The following is a 22,149-nucleotide window of genomic DNA, read 5'->3' as shown; positions in this document are numbered from 1 at the left end:
GGACAGTGGATTTGAGTGCACCTTCAGCAAGTTTGCTGATGACACCAAGCGGTGTGGTGTGGTCGATATGCTGGAGGGAAGGGATGCCATCCAGAGGGACCTTGACAGGCTGGAAAGGTAGGCCGATGTGAACCTCATGAAGTTCAACAAGGCCAAGTGCAAGGTCCTGCACATGGGTTGGGGCAATCCCAAGCACAAGTACAGGCTGGGCAGAGAATGGATTGAGAGCAGCCCTGAGGAAAAGGACCTGGGAGTGCTGGTGGATGAGAAGCTCAACATGAGCCGGCAATGTGTGCTTGCAGCCCAGAAAGCCAACCGTATCCTGAGCCGCATCAAAAGAAGCGTGGCAAGCAGGTCGAGGGAGGTGATTCTGCCCCTCTACTCTGCTCTTGTGAGACCCCACCTGCAGTACTGCATTCAGCTCTGGAGTCCCCAACACAAGAAGGACATGGAACTGCTGGAGTGGGTCCAGAGGAGGGCCACAAAGATGATCCGAGGGCTGGAGCACCTCTCCTGTGAAGACAGACTGAGAGAGTTGGGGCTGTTCAGCCTGAAGAAGAGAACGCTCTGGGGAGACCTTCTAACAGTCTTCCAGTACTTAGAGGGGGCCTACGAGAAAGCTGGAGAGGGACTTTTTGCAGAGGCATGTAATGATAGGAGAAGCGGCAATGCCTTTAAACTGAAAGAGGGTAGATTTAAATGAGACATAGGGAAGAAATTCTTCACTCTGAGGGTGATGAAGCGTTGGTAAGAGGTTGTCCAGAGAAGTTGTGGATGCCCCATCCCTGAAAGTGTTCAAGGCCAGGTTGGATGAGGCTTTGAGCAACCTGATCTAGTGGAAGATGTCCCTGCCAATGGCAGGGGGGTTGGAACTAGATGATCTTTGAGGTCTTTTCCAACCCAAACCATTCTATGATTCTACGGTTGAGGCTAGAGTTTAACATAAAATAACTGTTCTGCTAGCCCCTTGGCTTTCTGAAATATTTTGAAATAGTAGAGATGACTTTGTATTCTCTGAAAATACAACTATTTGACAGCGTCGTTTTGCAATCATGAGCAGATAAGCTCTTTTCCATTGATGGAAATCATAGGAAGTGTTCATCCTCTTTAGTAAGAGAAGGAGCATCTACTGTAAGAGAAATGTTAAAAGAAGACAAATGCAAGTATTTCACTTCAGGCTTTTCCCATAGTGGAAGAAACTTTCATATTAGTGTTGAAAGCATGTAATTAAATCACTGGTATGGCTGTACTGGGGACTTACTGGCATTCATTTAATTTGTAACAATATGCATCGATTTAGTACTTTAACTATGAGTGTCAGGTAAAGCACAGAAGTCTTCTGTACCCCTATTAAAATGTGCTGTTCGTTACAGCAGTTATACTTAGCTCAAGTTTGATGGAGACAGACCTTAAATATTTGGTAGTAATTCACTATATAAACATGTAAATTGCGTGAAGATTTAATATGAATATAAGCTTTTCCAAATCATCAGTTTACTTTTTTCTAAAAGCTTTGGTGTTAGCAGCACTGCTGCCTTTCATCTTCAGATTTTTCCAGTGTTCTTTAGAAGCAATAGTGTTATAAACCAGTTTATTCAGTGGTGTGTTTCTGAAGTGGGGTTTATTTCATCCAATCCTTTGTCTGGGGAAAGTAGAGTGGGTCCTCACTTATGCCTCAAATTTTGCACCCCATGCTCTATTCTAAGGTATTTTTTCAGGTGAATGAAATATGCAATATATAGTTGGACTATTAAGATTTCATTTCTGAAAAATAAAAAAACCCAATTCTTTCCTCACCCACCTGTTTTTCCATTCATATGCTTTTCCTTCATTTCTTGAAGGCTCGAAACCTTGAAAAAGTAAATTGCTGCTGGCTAAATCTGTGCATAATCACTCAGAACTCTCTAATGGTATATGAGACATTGCTAATGTCTTCTTAAATTGATCGTTTTGCTTCTTGCACAAGAATTATTCATCATTGCACCAGCAGCCGATATCTCATTCAGAGATTTCTCAGACAGGAAGACAGAAGACCCCTCAGGTTTCTCCTTCTGTGCTTTTAGCATGACTGATCTGTGTGTTCCAAATCATGTCAGTTTCTCAAATATTTGCCTAAGTTACCACATGACCTAATGTTTTCTCTAGCCCTGAGAATTTCTTTAAGTAATCTCCTAAGTTTTTAGCTAATACAGTCCATTCTTCGGTAGTAATTCAACTATCATGCTTATTTTTTTTTTTTTTTTCCTTCTGGTAAGCATTCCAAGGTTTGGTGTTCTCGTCTTCATAATGGGTGTTGTTTTTTCAGGGTAGGTGAAATGCAACCTGATGGATATTTTTACAGAAGAAGTTGATTTCTTTACAGTTAGAAAGTCAAAGACGTGATGCTGGAGAATAGTCCTTTTTCTCTCACTGTTTTGTCTCTGATTTGTGTAAAGGTCAAGCAAAAATGTTGTTTTCAAAAATAAGCTGTTGAGCCCTGAAGGGTTAGCCTAGAACTTTAAGGGTACACATTTGTTTGGAAATCAGCTTTTAACTGGAGCAGGAAGCCCTTGATCTTATGTGTGCTGCATTATTCTTTGCAAAGTCCATTGCTTGTCTTTTACCTTACAGGTTTATTGACTTGTTCTGATGCTGTCATTTTTAAGTTGTCAGGATGATATATCTTTCTGAACAGAAAAAAAACTTAAAAGTACACAGAAGGGCAAGTTATTTTCCTGATACTTATTTGTGTCCAGTTTTATTCCCTTTATAAATCTACTAATGATCTATATAATCAAATTAGGAACATGAATTTACCTGACTTCCAGAATTTTGTTGACCTGAAGTTCTCAGCTAATGACTTGTTTTGGTGAAGTGCCTTTTAAACCTGCTTTCAGGTATTGGCCCATTTAAGTGGTCAACAGGATACTTTAGATGACTAAGAACATTAAGTGTGATTTTGATTTCTTGCTTGCTACAGATTGGAAAGGCACAGCAACTGATGGTGACATACCACAGTGTGATGTGTAAGGGAGTCTTGAGTTCTGTACAGCTTCGTAGCCCTTTTAAACACTGATCTCTTAAGGCTACCTACAAGTCAATGTTTTGGGGAAAGAAGTGTGTTTTTCAGTTACTTGATAAGTCATATTAGAAGTATCATTATTGCATAAATATTCACACTTAGCTGTGTTTTGGAGAGCTGGTGCCAGCTGGCAAGGTGTTAGGTATTGTTTATGCATAGTAACTGAGCTCATTAACTCCTCTGCAGCATGCTCTGAGATTCAAACAGCATTATGAACTCTTAGGTGTAGGTATATGTATTTTGATTTTGTGGCTGTTAGTGAAGTATTCGAGCATTTTCTGATACTGTATTCAATAACGATTAATGTCTACGATGTCTGTCTTCTCATCCTAGCGATGAGAAGCATGCGTCTTGAAATTTTGATGGTACATATGCATAAAGAGGAGCTCACTCTATAGCTGGAGATAAGTGCTGAAAGATGCACTTGCTTTCCTAAGACATACTGAAGCTGAGTGAAAGGCACTATCTGCACCTACTCTAAAGCGAACGCTCGTGATAACTAGTTTAACAGTTCCAATCAATGACTACCTAACAAGGATGTTGTTCTAGCAGAATCATTCCCCATATTGATCAAACCACCTGATAACTGCATTCAAACTAACTGCAGTTGTATACTTCTGGTTATCAGCTCCTTAAGCTAAAGCTTATTGGGAAAGTGTTAAAACAAATACAGCCCATACTGGAGGAACGTGCTATTTTGAAGGAAACTTTCCCAGCCGCAACCAGATGTACACTCTCTTGTAGCAGATGGAACAAAGCCCTCTCCTTGTGAACTGCTCGCCAGTAGCAGCTCAGCTGATGTGTTGCAAGTGACGGTGTGCAAGGGAGGGAATTAACAATTGCTGTGAGTAGTACTTAGAAGACTGATAAATCAAGCTAGTTTTAATCTTTAAACCAAAACTTTACTAGACCAACTTTTGTTAACAATACACAACATGCTAATGGTTTGTTTTACGTCTACTAATTGTTACCATTTTGTATTCAAAGTGGTCAGTCCGTAACAGTCACATCCTACAAGAGCTGTGAGAATAGAACACCATCGTGGTGGTGCGGTATAGTTGGCACCAATAGCTCCTCTCCTTGATGGTCTGTGTCACGGAAGTCAAAGTGAGCATGCTCAAGAGCTCTTAAATAAGGAAAGCTGCAACTGAGATGGACATCTTCCCTCAAATTAAGGAGCTTGTCCTTTCATAATGTGTTTTTTGTTTCTGGACAGCGCCCACCCCTTGACCTCTGCCCTGGACTATGTGCTGTGTGGTACTTGGAGAGGCATTACTTTCCCAGGTCATGGCCTCATCCTGTTGCTTGCCTGTTTGTTGTTTTTGTTGGTTTTTTTTTTCCCCTTCCTTAGTTGCTACTGCATTTTCTTAAAGCAAAAGCAGTCTTCTCCGAACTCTTAAGGTTTTGCGTCTTCAATGCCTTCTTCCTCATTAACTGCTTGTCTTTTGGGAGCCTTTGTTTTCAACCTGTGTCCCTATTTTCAAGGCCTTTGTGCTGTTCTGTGATTAAACTCCACATGATAACAGGAGACCTGTGGCACCAAGCTCCTGTTCGCATGCCAAGTTCTAGTAATAGCCTTAAACATCTGGGACTGGAGCCTTCCACAGTTAGCACACAGCTTATGGCCTGTTATTAGCAGTGGCAGTACTGTTTTTACTGAACACCAACTGAAAGGCCTCTGCTTGAGCTACGAACTGTTCCCTCAAAAATCACTGTCCTCTGTGTTTACAGTCCTCATGGTGTACTGTACATTTGATAAAGTTACCTAGCAGCTGCATGAACTTACACCACTGCTGCACCCCTAGAATGAATTCTTAATCTGTAGAAGAAGGAAAAGGACAGGTACCAGTGTGGGAACGTTTTTCAGCAGAACATCCTCTTCACTTCTAACCTCACTTGAATTCTCAAGAGACTAATCTATTCCAAAGATGAGCCTGAAAATTCGTAATTCCCATTAAACAGTAAGAAGCGTGGACTAAGTAGATCTTTCTGGTTTTACTATGTGTTGTAATTCCCTGTCACTTCCCCTGGCACTTATTCCCTCCCATATTTATGCTTAATAAATTATCATCTTTATGTTTCACTTAGTTCCAAAGGAGAGGTGATCACATGGCTCACACTCCTTTGTCTGCTCTTCAAATGCCAACTACTGGCGTTTGGTTTTGGGGGTGGTTTTTTTATGTTAATTCAATCTAGTTGATACTCATTAAACCAAGAATAACTCTTGCTAGTTTTAAGTCATCTCTTACAGCTTTGAACCTGGAAAAGGGTTTTGTGTCAGCACTTTTACAGTTTTTCCAGTTATATTAGTTAGTCTGAAAGAAGATATGACTTTTTATTTGTAACCTTACTTCTTTTATGTATTCAAATCACTTTGGCCAATACATTCTTACTATGTTCTTTCTGAATGAAATATTTGTTACGAAACTGCTGTGCACTGCCTTTAGGATGCCTCCATGTGCCATGCTGTGCCATGCCCTTATGTCCTTAGTGTCTCATTAAGTTGCTGCCTTATTCAGATTGATGTGTCTGCATCCGTACATAAACTAATGTGGCTGTAGTGGGTATTCAGTTTTAAAGGTGTGTCTCAAAGTACTCTTTACTATCTGTAACTAATAAGCAATCAGTTTCCCAAGCAAGTACAAAATTTAATAGATTGTCTAGCATTATTTGATTTATTTTCCATAACTGCTTGGCTAACTGATGCAACCCTACTCAAAACCACGACTTGTGTAGTTGTCTACAGACATTACAGCAATTATTCATCTCATTACCGCTTTAAAGACCAAAGACACTTTAAACCCAAATTTATTAAAGAAGTAATTCTATTATTTGATTTGAAGCTATCTTCAGATTTATTTCTACCTTGTGATATTACTCCTTATTCTTCATGTTTTAGCATTCCTGCCTTTGAAAAGATGAGTTTTCTCTCCCCATGCAAGATCTGCTTTCAATTGATGGTGATGTTAATCACAATAAGCAAGTACACTGCATCTAGATTTTTTGCAATTTTGCATAATGAAATAATTTTGAGCATTGGGAGAAAAATTCTAAGACCTTGTAACCATCTGGCTAGAAACTTGTCTTTGGCACAGTAGACGTTTTCACTTGATATTACCTCCTATAATTCAGGAGTGAGGAAAGATAATTTTTTTTAAAATGTCTCTTTTGTATGGCTTGATAGAGATGAATCAATCACTTTGTAAGCAGTTCTCTGTCCTAGCTAATATCATCCGGTGCCTGACTTTTATCTTCTCCTCCTTTTCCAGATCCTGGAGTCTCTGTGGATAGTGATGAGTCGCAATGTGAGCCTCTTGTTTACTACAGTTACAACGTTAGTAACAATCCTCTTCCACAGTGGGACAGCTCTTCTCAATTTTGTGCTTTCAGTGGTAAGTAGTACGTCATCAGCTTACGTGGTGTGTTTTACTAAAGGAACCTAATTACATGTTGAAAACACTTTTCTTATGTGATCTAATGCCAAAATTCTTTTTAAGATTTTGCAACTTTAAAATCTGTTGTTTGGGGGGCATTCTAGGCAAAGGGCAAGATTTTGTGTAACTTCCACATTAAGGAGCTGGCAGTCGTCTTATCACTATATTCTTGTTTCTGGCCTTGAAGATACTGTGCTTTAACTTGTGATATCCTACATAACTACTAAAATCTTAAGGCATGTCTTCATAAGCATATCTTTAAACAAGACAGTGCTCTTGGAAGAGAGGAAAAATTGTTGCAAGGAAATGTCAGCAAAAGTATTTATTTCACAAGGATTACATTATATTCCTTTTTTTAATGAAGTGTCTTCAACAAATCTGTGTAAGGGGGTCGTTTCATTGTTTTTATTTAACCTCTGTGACCTCTTAATTGCAGAATGCTTCCTACACAAAGTTAGTTCTTATTAACGTGATTGCCAACACTCAATGGTAGTCTCGGAAACTTCTTTATTGAAGTTGTTTTCTTTAAAGGATGTATTACTTAGTGTATTATGTGAGCTAGATGTTTCTAGTTTCTTTTGTTTCTAAATGCTACAGCTGTGTGGAGTAATTTATAATGGTAGAGGTAACATCTTCTTACTCATTTGCTGTGGCAACTGTTACTTGGGAAATCTCTTAAAACACTGGCCTGGGACTTTTTCCTGTTTTAACTAAACAAGTACTGATCTTCGACGCTTGACTGACGTCCTTGTCCTGGTTTTTACTTCAGGACTGAAAAACATTTGTTAGAAAACAAAGCGTTTTGTGTGTTTAACTTCATTACCTTTGTTGGTGCTTGCTCAGGAGGGACGTCTTTGTAGATAAAGCTGCAAAATTGAAATAATGTTTAACAGCATTTCAAGCTGTGCAGATTCTCTTCAATGTTTAAGAAAGAACAGACCACAATAGGACTTAATGGAATGACTGTCTCGAACTGAAGAAAATCACTGCCACTAAACTGTTGTTCTCTAGTTATCTTTCATTTAGTAAAGAAGAGATTGCATGGGAATATTTCATTTCTTTTCTTCCCTGAAATGGCACATTGAAAACGGTGTCCGAGAAATTAGTATACTTAAAAATGACAAGTTTGGATAATGGTTGCCGATTATTTCAATGCACACATTGCTCAGGCACAAAATTTAGCTCTAGATGCCTAGTGGCTTATACCAAGTACATTACATGCTGCCGCTGTGATGCATGTTCCTGCCTCTTTGTCTGTCAGCGGGGTCCTGCCACTTGCTGGGGCACTGTGCAGTCAACTGGTTTAGCAGAGCTAGTTGGGATATTGCCATGTTGGAATTCTTTTAAAGATTAGATGCCCTAAAGGCTGCTCTGTTTCTTCCACTTCTGTTGTAGGTTGAACATGTTACTTAAATGGGTCATATAAAGCTTTCCCCAGCAAAATGCATTGGTCCTGCACTCTTGGTTTCTTGGATTTGACCATGAGCTTCCATTTTTCACTCCTAGTGATGTTACATGTATAGGAAAGATTTGTTTTAATACATATATAGGTTCTTTCTGTAGATTCTTGATGATGGTAGCCTTTGAAATGTGAACAGCGGAACTGATAAATTAGAAATACTTCAACTTTTAAGAAATAAGGCAAAAAATCACTGAACAACTTTCGTCCTGTTAACTGTACTTCAAATATGCTGGGGTAAATGCTTGACTCCATTTCTGTGCACAGAAAATGACATGTATAAGTGTTGGTGTTCTTGTAACTGTGTGCACTACTTCTTTTGAAGGCATTTAAAATTTGCAATGCCTACCTGAAAAGTAGTTATTAATGCTGTTAAATACTGTGGGAGAGGGCTGTAACTTAGTCTTGTTTGCACTGTACGTTTCTTTGTCCGTTCTGTCTATTCAGAGGCATGGTTTCTCATCCTTATGAAAGTCTTTCACAAAGGTTCTTGCTACAAAAACTAAACGGATTTTCTTAAAACACAGAAAGGTAAACTAATGAAGCTTGTTCTGATAGGGTTTAGTGTGGGTTTGTTAACAGCTTATGACTGAAAGAGAAAGGACTTAAATTTAGGACATTCAGTAAAGATTCTGTACTAAATAAAGATTAATGCAGTCCATTGTTTGTGGCAGTAAGTAAATGAAAATGCTAGTTATTGTGAGAGTTGAGTTAAGCCTTATGTCGTGGTTTTAGGCTGATCCAGCAACTAAAACTCACACAGTCTCTCCTTCTCCAGTAAAGTAGAGAGGAGAGAAAAAAAAAACAAAGGGACTGAGGGTTGAGACAAGAACAGAGGGAGCACCCACCAACCATGGTCCTGGGCAAAACAGACAGGGCTTTCTCAAAGCAAAACAGTTTATTAATGATTACTTAGAAGGACGAAGGGAAACAAAACCGATTACTCGAGAGGACAGAAAGAAACAAAACCAGATCTTAAAACCAACACCTTCCCCCCCCCTTTCCTTTTCCTCCCAGCTCTACCTCCTCCCCCCAGCAGCACAGGGGGCAGGGACTGGGGGAGTGCAGGTCAGTTCATTCCGTGCTGTTACTGCTGCTTCTTTCTTAAAGGAGGAGGAGTCCTTACACCCTTTTCCCCTGCTCCAATGGATCCCCTACCCACGAGGAAAAATCCACAAACTTCTCCAGCGTGAGTCCAGCCCACTGGAAACAATCCTTCCCCACAGATTGCTCCGGTGTGGGCTTTACCACAGTCTCGGATACTTAGGGAGCTGTAGCCACTCGCTCCGGCGTGGGTCGTCACGCAGACTCCAGATGCCTCTCTGCCTTGTCGTGCACCCCAACACGACCATCCTCAGGCTCAGGCATCTTCTCCCCACGGGCTGCGAGTGGGTCTCTGCTCCACCGAGGCCATCCTGGTTGCAGGGGGGCGCCTGCCATCTCACCATCAGCTGCAGGGGAAACTCGGCTCCGGCACACCTCCTCCTGCTCCATCCTCACTGACCTGCTGTCGATGCGGCTGTTTCTCTCAGATCTCAGTCCTCTCCAGGTGAACTCAGCCCAGTGGGCACCCCGGGAGTGGGGTGCCCCCGAGTTCCCCAGCTGGCTCCAACGCCGCCACTCTCCGTGGGCGGCGCCAGCCGGACACAGGCAGCCGCCTGGCCGGGAGCCAGGGAGCGGGGGCAGTGCCCTCCTCCCTTCTCTGCTCGATCCTGGGCAAAGCACCTTTTCTGGTTCCTTTGTCCTGACTTAAATAGGGTAATTCGCAGAGGCGCCCTATTGGCTCAACCCCGAGGGGGATGGCAGTCTGATCCGGTGGCCAGAACTAAGCCTAACCCGGTTCCAAAACCGGGGAGGTCGCAGGGAGCAAAACCCCTCTCCTGCCACCAGAACCACCCCCCGCTCCACATCAAACCATGACACCTTACTTACTTTTTTACTTACTTTTTAGGATTACTTAACTGAACTTTCGTGGAGTCTATGTAGAAATAATATAACTGCTTCTTAATTTTAGATGGTACTTTTTTTCCCTTCTTTTTCCCCGCTGCAACAGCTTAATGCAACAAGCAGAGAAAATCCAAATGTGACCCTCGGATAAATCACTGCAGCTTTCTTAACTTTTGTGATGTGCATTGTTACTGAATTCCGTTTGGTATTGTGTCGTTGTTAGATTTACCTGCTATTCATATTCCCTCCTTCAGAGCTAAAGAAAAATGTCTTCCAGGCGAAAAGACCAGAAGTGACCTTAACAGTTCTTGTTCTTCTGGGCTCTCAAGGCATACTTATATCTTTTGCTGTAGCAAGACTTTTTTTCCAATAATTTGCTTTCCAAAGGTGAATCTTTAACAATTTAGTTTTCCTTTAAGCTGAGATTTCAGCATGAACTGTTTCTTGCTATCTTTTGGAAAGTCTTGAATTCAGGAGTTCGCGATTTCCTGGGAAAACTTGCTATTCTCCAGTAAGGAAAAGGACTTTTGTATGAAGTTCATTTTGAATGTGAAGGCAAATAGTTTCAGAATTCTCGATTGTTCTAGTTTAGTTGTTGCATCTTAGACAGCTCCCTGGCGCAATATCCTTTCCCCATCTCCATTCCAAATCCACATTAAAACAAGGGAGTTTTTATGTTTTGAATAGGCTGAACCTTAAAGCTAGTTAGACAGCGTTTGAACACATTTTGTGTGTTGCTGTGGTCCACTCAGCAGCGTTAGCTCAAAAAACTGGCTCTTGAAAATGCCGTGTCTGTGTTTTGACAAAAAATGTGTTTAAAGGGCTACCGAGGGATTTTTTTTTTTTTTTTTAAATGTGAAACAGAAGGAATTATTTTAAATTATGTCTAGGTAGAGCTGTGTTTAAAATAGAGCACTACTCCAGCTTGAATTGTACTCTTACTTTTCATTTTGCAGGCTTATTAGTTGCGACAGAAGAGTTTTTAGTAATTTGAAGTGGCACAAACTAATTTAAATTTTCCGACAAGATAACCTGAAGTGGTTAGTCGAGTTTTAGACATCTTGAATAAAAATTTAAAGAGTGAATTTTCTTTTGATAAGTATTTTAAAAATTGTGCTTTAAAACATAGAAACAGCAAACACTTTGTTCAGAACCTCCATTTTGAAAAATACATCTTCCATCAAAACATTCAGTAGGAAGCAGTCTGTGTACCATGTCCATCCATGAATTCACCAAGACCTTATTCAGATCCTCAACAGATGTTTGAAAACTGATCATTAGTTACAAGAGTGCCACTTCTGTTTCACTTCTGCATACAAGTTCCTATGCACACACATATACACGTGGATGTGTATATATATGCCTTTATGTGTGTGTGTATCTATATGCACACATGCATGTGCACGCATACACCCAGTCTGCTCGTACTCTGTTATGAAGATGGGAAGAGAAAAGCTTTATTCGATTGATGGGCATCTACAGTCCTGCATGGAATAGGCAAATTTTTGATGCTGTTAAAAAAAAAAAAAAAATATAAAAAAATCTCAAGTCTATGGACCTGATGCACAAGCAATTAACTCATATATTTCTTGATATATGTGAAAATGCTGGATTACTTTTTTAGTATACAGTGCTTATGTGTAGGTTTGTCCTTTAATTCCGTCTGTGCCTCCTCAAATTACAGTATTTAATGTTTTGGGCTACAAAACAAATTCTACAGCAAGAAATAGTAATCCCTCAATTGTTTAGCAGTGGAAGGATCCTATTATTTTATCCTTGGTGAATTCTTCTTGTAGTCATCAGGAGGATCTTGAGTTGCTGCTTAGGAAACAATTTGGGTAATGTCAGAAATCCCAGATATCCTGTAAAAGAGAACTGAAAACTTTCAGACTCCAGTTGATATAGGCTAAGACATATCTTTTTGCTACTAGATGTAGTATTGAGGCTATTCTACTTGTCTGAAGAGTCAGTAAGCCACTTGATAAATTTTTATATTCTATGCCTACTGCTTCTTCTGCATTTCTGTAACTATTAAGCTAAAGCAAATAAGTTCATTTCCCAAAAAGCAGATAATCTAAATTTCACTTGATTTTGTGTGGTGCTGTGGTTACGTGCATCTTTATTATCCATCATATTTCAAAAGTTGTGACAGTCTGGTGAAGTTTCCATCAACTGGAAAAGGGGAAACATAGCCCCCATTTTTAAAAAGGGAAAAAAAGAAGACCCAGAGAACTACAGGCCAGTCAGTCTCACGTCTGTGCCCAGCAAGATCAAGGAGCAGATCCACCTGGAAACCATGCTAAGGCACATGAGGGAAAAACAAGGTGGTGACTGGTGACAGCCAGCATGGCGTCACTAAGGGCAAATCATGCCTGACAGATTTGGTGGCCTTCTACAAGGGGTTACAACATTGGTGGATAGGGGAGGAGCAGCTGATGTCATCTGCCTGGACTTGTCCAAAGCATTTCACACTGTCCTGCACCACATTTTTCTCTCTGAACTGGAAAGACACGAATTTGATGGATGGACCACTTGGTGGATGAGGAATTATACTGGGTGGTCGCACTCAAAGAGTTGCAGTCAACAGCTCAATATCCAAGTGGAGGCCAGTGATGAGTGGTGTTCCTCAGGGGTCAGTACTAGGGCCAGTGCTATTTAACATCTTTCTTGGTGACATGAACAGTAGGTTTGAGTGCACCCTCAGCAAGTTTGCTGATGACACCAAGCAGCGTGGTGTTGTGGACACGCTGGAGAGGGAAGGAATGCCATCCAGAGGGACCTTGACAGGCTTGAGAGGTGGGCCCATGAGGCTCAACAAGGTCAAGTGTAAGGTCCTGCACATGGGTTGGGGCAATCCCAAGCACAGACACAGGCTGGATGGAGAAAGGATTGAGAGCAGCCCTGAGGAGATGGACTTGGGGGTGTTGGTTGATGAGAAGCTCAACATGAGCTGGCAGTGTGCACGTGCAGCCCAGAAAACCGACCGTATCCTGGGCTGCATTCAAAGAAGTGTGGCCAGCAGGTGAAAGGAGGTGATTCTGCCCCTCTACTCTGCTCTTGTGAGACCCCACCTGGAATACTGAGTTCAGCTCTGGAGTCTCCAACACTCATGAGTCTCAGGATGAGCAGATATTGGTTTTAGAGAAATATGCTGCTATCTGTGTTGAAAACTGCACTACAAGAAGGATATGGAGCTGTTGGAGTGAGTCCAGAGGAGGACCACGAAGGTGATCCGAGGGCTGGAACACCTCTGCTATGAAGACAAACTGAGAGAGTTGGGACTGTTCAGCCTGGAGAAGAGAAGGCTCTGGAGTGATCTTACAGCAGTTTTCCAGTACCTAAAGGGGGCCTACAAGAAAGCTGGAGAGGGACTTTTACAAGGGCGTGTAGTGATAGGACAAGGGGTAATGGTGGGTAGATTTAAATTAGATATAAGGAAAAAATTGTTTACATTGAGGATGTTGAGGCACTGGAACAGGTCACCCAGAGAAGTTGTGGCTGTCCCATCCCTGGAAATGTTGAAGGCCAGATTGGATGAGACTTTGAGCAACCTGATTTAGTGGAGGGTGTCCCTGCCCATGGCAGGGGGGGTTGGAACTAGATGATCTTTGAGGTCCCTTCCAACCCTAACCGTTCTATGATTGTATGAGCTCTTCTTAACAGAATTTGAGCTAGGTTTGTGTCTTTTCCTAGCTTGTACTCCAGTTTAACACCATTTTATTTCATTGCTGTTCTTCACCTGCTGTCACTTTGCCTTTTACAGTTCGGGTAGGTACGTTTGTGTTGGTGTGCTGTTACTCCATAAGAAAGCAAATTTCTTCTGTGAACTCTGGGGAAGAACAGCTTTTCCGGTCAGTACAGGTGCTGTGCGTGTTGCTACTTGAACTAAACCCCAGCTCTTATTCATAGCCTGTCTCAAGTCAGCCCTTTGTTTTTCATACCACAGGGAATCAAGCTTTGCCTGTTTGCTGCAGTTAAGTTACTCGTTCCCTGGCTGCTGTATTCTTTTCAAAAGGCAACATCTTCAGAAGTTAACTGAGGCTGTCCTATTACAACAAGATCCAGTGGAGCTGTTTTTCACTTTGCTTTTTATGAGTCTCAGGATGAGCAGATATTGTTCTTAGAGAAATATGCTGCTATCTGTGTTGAAAACTGCACTACAAGAAAGATCTGTAGCTGGATCCCAGTGGAGGGAAGACAAAACGCCATGTGGATGCCTGCTTCAGTATAGGGAGTTTTGTAGTGAAATCAGGAAATATTACAGTAGTTTAGGAGAAATGGCAGGCCCTGTCAAGGAGAAAATAACAATACTTGCACCATTACCAAAGATGCTAAAAATCTGATTTCGGTTTTAAGATTTACCCATTTGAAATTGTAACAGAACATAGCTACTGTTGGTACTGGCACTGGATTATTTCCTGTTAAACCAAGGCCTAGTTCAGTGTTGTATTTTTTTAATGATCTCAAAATGAGTGTTAACAGTATGCTGTTTAAATGTGCTGATGTAATGACTTGCTTTAGTTAATAGATTGGTTTATCAACCAAGACAGAAGTTATGCACCTGGGAAGATAGAATACAGTCTACATCTATAGATGACGTTTTGGAAAGGGGTCACGGTAGGTGAACAGCTGAGTGTGACTTCCAAGTTAAAGGCTGGAATGAAGTAGTAGTAACATTTCACTGAGTAGAAAGGAATTAGGAAGAGAGACAAATGGATGGCTTTCTCTGGACTGGTAATGGAATACTGCATGTTGTGCTGTATGCATTTTTTTTTTTTTTCCTGAGTGTATTCAGAGAGAATGCAGGAAAAGGGCATGAGGTGTCTGCAGACTGGATAAAATGCTTGAAAGTAAGGGACTTACGGAGGTCAGACTGTTTGGCTGATTAAAAGATTAATATGTGGTTTATTCAGCATATGAGTAGGATGGAAATAAGGGAAGTGAAAGAATTCCTTTTAATCTTTGGAAGAATGCAAAAAGATCTAAGGCTAGCAGATGAACCAAATATAAGCCATAGTTTATCATCGGAGCGTACTGAATGGATTTTCCTTGTTTTGTGGTATTCTGTTTCAAGCTGGACAGCCCAAGTAATAGCTGAGCCCACTAACAGGAAAATAAGGAAGGCATAGTGGACTGCAACACAAGGAAGCTAATACAATCTGATTGTATTTTTTTTGTCGTTAAACTGAAACAGTGAAACTGCCATCACTTCTGCTGAAACTCATCTTCAGACTCACAGAAGGAGTACTCAGGGTTGCCATCCTAATAAATATAAATTTTCTACCTGTGAGTTTTTGTTTAATTCATATCTGATATCCAGCTGCATAATGACTCTTGAGATAACTCGGTTTGTTTGGCTTTTTTTGTGTTTTTTTTTTCTTTAAGAATGCATGTTACTATTCAGCAATTCTTTGATCTGATAAACATGCTGGGGAAAAAAAAAAGCCTAGTTCAGCATTCTAGTTATTTAATCTAGATGTAACTTTGGGAAGAGGCTGAACAGGGCTAAAAGTTATAGAGTGTTTAGCTATAACTGTTAAGTCCTTTGTGGAGCAGGGGAGAAAAGTATTCTTGCTCTGTACATTTCTCTAAATCCAAGCTTGTGGAATAGTGTTTTGTGCCTTTCCAGTGAAGTTCAATTTCTGAAGCATAGCTGCATACTGTAGTTCTGGAAATTATTTATTGCCTTTTAATTTAAAACTCCAATTTGTTTTGCAGGTGATTTTTCTCACCACGCTCTTCTACCTGTTGAGTTCCAGTGATGAGTACTACAAGCCAGTAAAGTGGGTGATAAGCCTGACGCCTTTGTCTCAACCAGGTCCCTCCTCAAATATAGTTGGCCAGTCTGTGGAAGAAGCAATAAGGTATGTTGTTGGTTTCTTGCCCTTTCTGGAAAATTCTTTTTTAAATTCGATGTTCAATTACAAATGCTTAGCAATTGCAACACCTTATGTTTCAAAGACAAGTTGCAGATCTCAAAAAGATTTTCAGGACCCTAGCATTGATGATTTTCCTCCCTTGATTGTTAAAAGAACAATTTGATTGGATGTGCCTAAAAAAAAATTCAGAGGTCTGTGTTGTAGTGAATACTAGTATTTTATAAAATTGATACATCTATCGCATCGCTAACCCATCAGGAAGCCGTGTGTTTGCAGCTATGTTGGCATTAACAGCTAGTGCAGCTTAGTACGAGCAGATTCATACAGCAAAACAAGTGAAATGGAGGACTTGACATCTGTGCTGTACACATTTGAGAGTTAATTTGAACTATTTTTAGTCTAGTCTTGGGGACTAAGTACCCATTTGCAGCTGGAGTGTATTAGATAGGCTCCTGGAGTGCATTTTTCAGTTCAGTTTCATCTTAGAGAAATTTAGTTCATAATCTCCATGAACTAAATTACACCAAAGGGAACAACGGGAGCACTCTCCTTATCCCACTTATAACAGGTCTGTACTGCACCTCCAGAGTGCATCCACAGTGTTTTGTGCTTAGTTACCATTCTTCCGTTTCACCTCTGAACTGCTGCTGCAATTGAAGGAGGATTTTTTTGTGGTTTTGAATATGATTCACTGAGATTTCACAATAAAGCAATTTTTGGGGTGGTACAGTAATGTATTTCATTCATCACAGATGAATGAAGCTTTCGACTTTCACCTGTTCACAGCTTGAGACATTAACTTGTTGGTAACATAATAAATGGATTTTAAATAAGATATTTAAGTCATAGCTCGCTTTTTCGAAAAAGTTGATGGACTGGGCAAAGTCAACAGGCTCCATGCTAAATTTTATGCAGCCGTTGTCTTTTACACCACTGCTTTCTGTATCATCATGCACATACATAGAAAACGTGAATAGACTTTAAACCAGCGATGTATTAAAATGGCTTTCCAAACTCATTGCCAAATGTTTGCCATTGATTTTATGTGTACTTTACAAGTGAGTGTTACCTGTTACTGGAATTCAGCTGTCTCTGGGTATGTTTTAACAATGGGAATCTTATATCATGCTGCGTAAGATCTTGAACAACAGTGATAACTGCTGTAGTCGTTTGAAATGAAGGGGCAATCCAGGTAGAGAGCAACAAATTTGGAATTCTGCCAAAAAGTTAATAGCCCTTCTTTGGAGTGACTGCTATTGTGTTTTCATTGATCACATGGTTAATATCTCAGTTCTATCTCTTTTGTAGAATGTGAGCAGATTTAGAAACTGAAACTTGTCTCACAAATCATTCTCTTTAGCCATTGGTAGAAGGAGAACAGCATCAAAAAATAGGATATGGCTTCTCTAGGTGCGGATACTCTGCAAGCAGAATTGTATTAAGTGCAATGTCTGAGACACAGGTGATCCAATGTATGTTTCAGAGTTTAGAATGCTGGAAAGAGAGAAATAACATTGGAGAAGCCATAGGAAAATGAGTAGGAAAAGAACCAGCATGTGTCAGTTACTGCAAATACAGTGAGCAAAAAACAGTGTCTGGAGAATATGGAATGTGAAGCTGCTTGTCATATGCAAGGGAACTCAGTCTCTGTGTTCACTAAGGTAGTTTGAATCAGTCATTTGTATTTATTTGAGTAGCCTGTACTTGGTGCCTTATTGGAATTCTTTGGAATGCTGCTTCTAAGATTTTCAGAAGTTCCTCTCTTGTTTGTTTGTACCTAAGAATTTAACAATGCTTCTCGATTAGCTTGCAGCCTGCTCAATACTTACTGTGATCTTCAGTATGTAAACATGAAGAGTATGGTAACAAATTCCCATGAGTTTATGTGTGCCCAGTTTGTTGCCATATGAAAAATAATTGCCACTGCAAGCTATTTCTTTTGTCACAAAGTAGCAGCTCTCCTTTGTTTTTGAAGATGAGTTGTTGCTAGATGGGTAGGAACCTAAAAATGACTTGTTCACGTGATCTATAAAAGGCATGCAAAATGGATGTTAGTGCTTGGTGGTAGGATGGAAGGAAGAGAATCGATTTCTATTATGAATTATCAAATAATTAAACTTCTGTAGCCACTTCCATCATTAGACTGTGACGGTGTTACACATGAATTCAACCTCAGAAAACTCATGCAATCAAGTTGACCAAAAGATCAAGTTATAAATCTTGAAAGTCACCAGCTGTGTTCCAGCTCCCATCACTCTTCAGCAGCACATAGCATGTGCACAAAGCCACAAAGCTAAGAGGGCATCTAAGTAGTCCTGTCTGGAGTACAGGGATCCTCCTGGCAAGAGATGCAGTTACTCTGTTGCTCGTGCTCCAGATTACATGAAAACAGTCTTCTTGAATGTTGTCAGTCACTTCTGTTTCACTCCTACTGAAAATGTGTTTGTGAAAAGCACTAGAGAACTTGAGCACAATCAAGGAAGTCTGTTCTTTGTGCCCTTTGCCATTTACTTGTGAGGAGAAAAGCAAGGGAGAAAGAAGGGAAAGGCAATCAGTAATTGGTGAGGTGCGGACAGGAGAAGGGGACTACACAGTGGGAGGAGCACCACCTTGTGCTGAGCAGGACAAATGCCACGCATGGAGCAGCTGCGAGTGGTGGTGTGCCACAGGTCTGTGGTGAGGCTGATGCTGGTGCTGGTCTGAAGTAAGGGCCTGGGTGGCAGTGAGACGGGGCACCTTCGGCAAGGATGTGGGTGTGCCTTGCCATCTGGGGAGGGAAGGACAGCTGGTGGGGAAGTCCCTTGCCATCCGGGGAGGTGTAAGGATAAGACACGGTATTGTGACGTTACAGGGCAGAAAGGGGGGCTACGTCAAACCCTTTTCGATTTGACTGTCCTGCCAGTTTCCCAAGAAAGATGAGACCCTTGTATTCGACCCACCTGCCACACCATGTTTAAGGAGAAGGGGGGTTTCATCAAACCCTTTGCAATTTGACCAGTCTGTCAGGTTTACGCTGAGAGCATCACTGGGACAAATCCCTCTAGGCAGCCTGCTAGGTCGGAGGGTGGACATCATAACCTGTTCAGGGACTTCCAAGGGCAGCGACACTGAGACAAAATCCCTTACATCTGCTGTATCAATTATTGAAGTTTCTGGAAACATATTTATAGATAAATTTTATGATATATGTTCGTGACAGGATAAAGGTTCAAAGATAGCTGGTGATGATACTAACTGCAAAAAGGGATTTGGAACAATATATAAACAGAACTTATCAGTGATAATTTTAAATAGCAAGCCAGACGTTAGCACCTAAGCACACATAACACAGGGCTCTTAGGCAACAGGCATCCTTATGGAGGGTAGGAGAGGTCCAGCACATCGACTGGTCCCAGGTGTTCTGATGGAGATCTTCGCCCAACACTTCACTTCTCTTAAGCCATTTTATCCAGTTTTTTACTTTCAGGTGGAGCTTGAGTGACTCTAGTCATACATACCTTTGTTAGAATTGGTGTAAATTTTCCTGGCTTTGTTTAAAGGTATAGACTAGAAGAATTTCAGAACACAGGCTCAGTGAGGGTTGGTTGCAGCCCGGAGGTGGGTAGCTTTTGAGATGAAGGTGTGTTTTGGTACTATAATGACATTTTGATAAGCAAAGTTAAGCTACAGGACACGATTTCGCCATCATTGCTGAGGCAGCAGTTGCGATCCATCTTCCTCGATAGCAGCTATGCGGTTATCTTTGCCAGTCACTTTCTATCTCTGGTAACAGGGACGAGCTGTGGTACCTTCATACCACTCTGCTCCCCGTTTCAAGGATATTGTACATTCCACTCTGCCAGAGCAGGCCTTGTCCGTGCTGACCGTGTTCCATTCCTGGGAGCAGCAACCGTGTCTCACCTCAAAGCTGCTCTAATACTACAGCTTATGTTAAGATGTAAGCTGAACTTTGGGGAATAGTGTTCTTCCATTCCCTCTATTTTCTGTTATATTTCCACAGGAGACAGCAGCTCGATGGAAGCCAGACCTCTCCTCCCATCTCCCTCAGGGCTCCATGTAGAAGAGAAGGCACCTCTTCATGAGGGGCAGTGGTGGGGGTTGAGAAGGAAGGGCCCCTGCAACCCTTGACAATCCACAAAACTGTTTCTTGGTGGGTGATTTCATTTCATTTCATAGATTTCTAGGTTGGAAAAGACCTTAGAGATCATCGAGTCCAACCATCCCTAATCCCCATTAAACCATATCCCCAAGTAGATCATCCACCCTATTCTTAAACACATCCACGGATGGGGACTCAACCACCTCCCTGGGCAGCCTATTCCAGTGGCTGACAACCCTTTCAGAGAAGAAATACTTCCTAACATCCAACCTGAATCTCCCCTGACTAAGCTTATACCCATTTCCTCTTGTTCTGTCACCCATCACTAATGTAAAGAGCCCTTCCCCTACCTTCCCACCATCTTTTCTCAAGTATTTGTAGGCTGTAATCAGGTCTCCCCTCAGCCTCCTCTTCTCCAGGCTAAACAGCCCCAACTCCCTCAGCCGCTCCTCATAAGTTTTATTTTCCAGCCCCTTGACCAGTTTAGTCGCCCTTCTCTGGACTCGCTCCAGGAGCTCAATATCTCTCTTAAAGCGAGGGGCCCAAAACTGGACACAATATTCCAGGTGCGGCCTCACCAGTGCCGAGTACAGGGGCAGGATCACTTCCCTATTCCTGCTGGTTACACTATTCTTGATACACGCCAGTATCCCATTGGCCTTTTTGGCCACCTGGGCACACTGCTGGCTCATATCAAGCCGGTAGTCAACCAAGACCCCCAGGTCCTTCTCCACCAGGCAGCTCTCCAGCCACTCTTCCCCGAGCCTATAGCGATGCTTGGGGTTTTTATACCCCAAGTGAAGGACTCTGCACTTGGCCTTATTAAAGCTCATGCCATTGGCCTCAGCTCAACGATCCAGTCTGTTCAAATCCCTCTGAAGGGCCTCCCTACCCTCGAGCAGATCGACACAGCCTCCCAGCTTGGTGTCGTCCGCAAATTTACTGAGGGTACATTCAATTCCCTCATCCAGGTCATTGATAAAGATGTTAAACAGAACTGGACCCAGCACTGAGCCCTGGGGAACCCCACTGGTGACCGGCCTCCAGCCGGATTTAGCCCCATTTACCACCACTCTTTGGGCCCGGCCATCCATCCAGTTTTTAACCCAAAGGAGGGTGTGCCTATCCAGGCCAGCAGTTACCAGTTTCTCAACCAGAACACTATGAGAGACTGTATCGACGGCTTTACTGAGGTCAAGGAAAACTACATCCACAGCCCTTCCCTCGTCAACCAGGCGGGTCACCCTGTCATAGAAGGTGATCAGGTTTGATTGGCAAGACCTGCCTTTCATAAACCCATGTTGACTGGGCCTGATCACCCGGTTAACCTGTATGTGCTCATTAATAGCACTCAAGATAACCTGTTCCATGACTTTGCCCGTCACCGAGGTCAGACTGACAGGCCTGTAGTTCCCCGGATCCTCCTTCCGCCCTTTTTTGTAAATGGGGGTAACGTCCGCCAGCCTCCAGTCCAGCGGAACTTCCCCAGTGAGCCAAGACTGTCCAAAGATAATGGACAGGGGTTTGGCAATGACATCTGCCAGCTCTCTCAGGACTCTCGGGTGGATACCATCAGGCCCCATAGACTTGTGGGCATCCAGCCGAAGGAGCAGATCCTTGACCCGTTCCTCTTGGATCACAGGAGCTTCGATTTGCTCTCCCTCCCTGCACTCAGACACCGAAGGCCAGCTCACCTGGGAACTACTGACCTTATTATTAAAGACTGAGGCAAAGAAGGCATTAAGGACCTCAGCCTTGTCCTCATCCCTAGTGACTAACGTACCCCCTGAGTCCAGTAGGGGCTGGAGGTGATCTTTAGCCCTCCTTTTGTTATTAATATATTTATAGAAAGACTTTTTGTTGTCCCTTACAGAGCAGGCTAGTCTAAGTTCCAATTGGGCTTTTGCCCCCCTGATTATCTCCCTACATGTCCTAACTTCCTCCCTGTATTGATTCCTGGATGCCTGCCCATTCTTCCAAGACTTATAGACATCCCTTTTTCTTTTGAGATGTTCTCAAATCTCCTTTGTCATCCAAGCTGGTTTTCTACCCCGGCAGCTCGACTTCCGGCACACAGGGACAACTCGCTCCTGTGCCTCCAGAATTTCCTTTTTGAATAGTAACCATCCCTCCTGCGCCCCCTTACCCTTGAGAGCTGTCTCCCATTGGACTTTGTTAACCAGACTTCTAAACAGCCCAAAGTCAGCTCTCCCAAAGTCCAGCTTGGCCGTTTTAGTGTTCCTCCTCCTAACTTCCCCTAGAATTGAGAA

The 22,149-nt window shown here is 42.1% G+C and overlaps 1 protein-coding gene across 2 annotated transcripts in view; it reads left to right on the top strand.

The window, feature by feature from the left end:
• TMEM245 (transmembrane protein 245) overlaps nucleotides 1-22,149 on the top strand; it is a 115,923-nt gene that overhangs the window by 51,996 nt on the left and 41,778 nt on the right. For both annotated transcript variants that reach the window (XM_086609108.1, XM_086609107.1), the window contains 2 exons: nucleotides 6,331-6,453; nucleotides 15,620-15,765. In XM_086609108.1, the coding sequence (XP_086465234.1) occupies nucleotides 6,331-6,453; nucleotides 15,620-15,765 (269 nt within the window). The remainder of the gene's footprint in view (nucleotides 1-6,330; nucleotides 6,454-15,619; nucleotides 15,766-22,149) is intronic.

The sequence above is a fragment of the Tauraco erythrolophus genome, chromosome 3 (genome assembly GCF_009769465.1).
Source record: "Tauraco erythrolophus isolate bTauEry1 chromosome 3, bTauEry1.pri, whole genome shotgun sequence".
NCBI classification, from domain to species: Eukaryota; Metazoa; Chordata; class Aves; order Musophagiformes; family Musophagidae; genus Tauraco; species Tauraco erythrolophus.
Note: the sequence above shows the minus strand (reverse complement) of the source record. Positions and strands in the feature narration are given on the sequence as shown.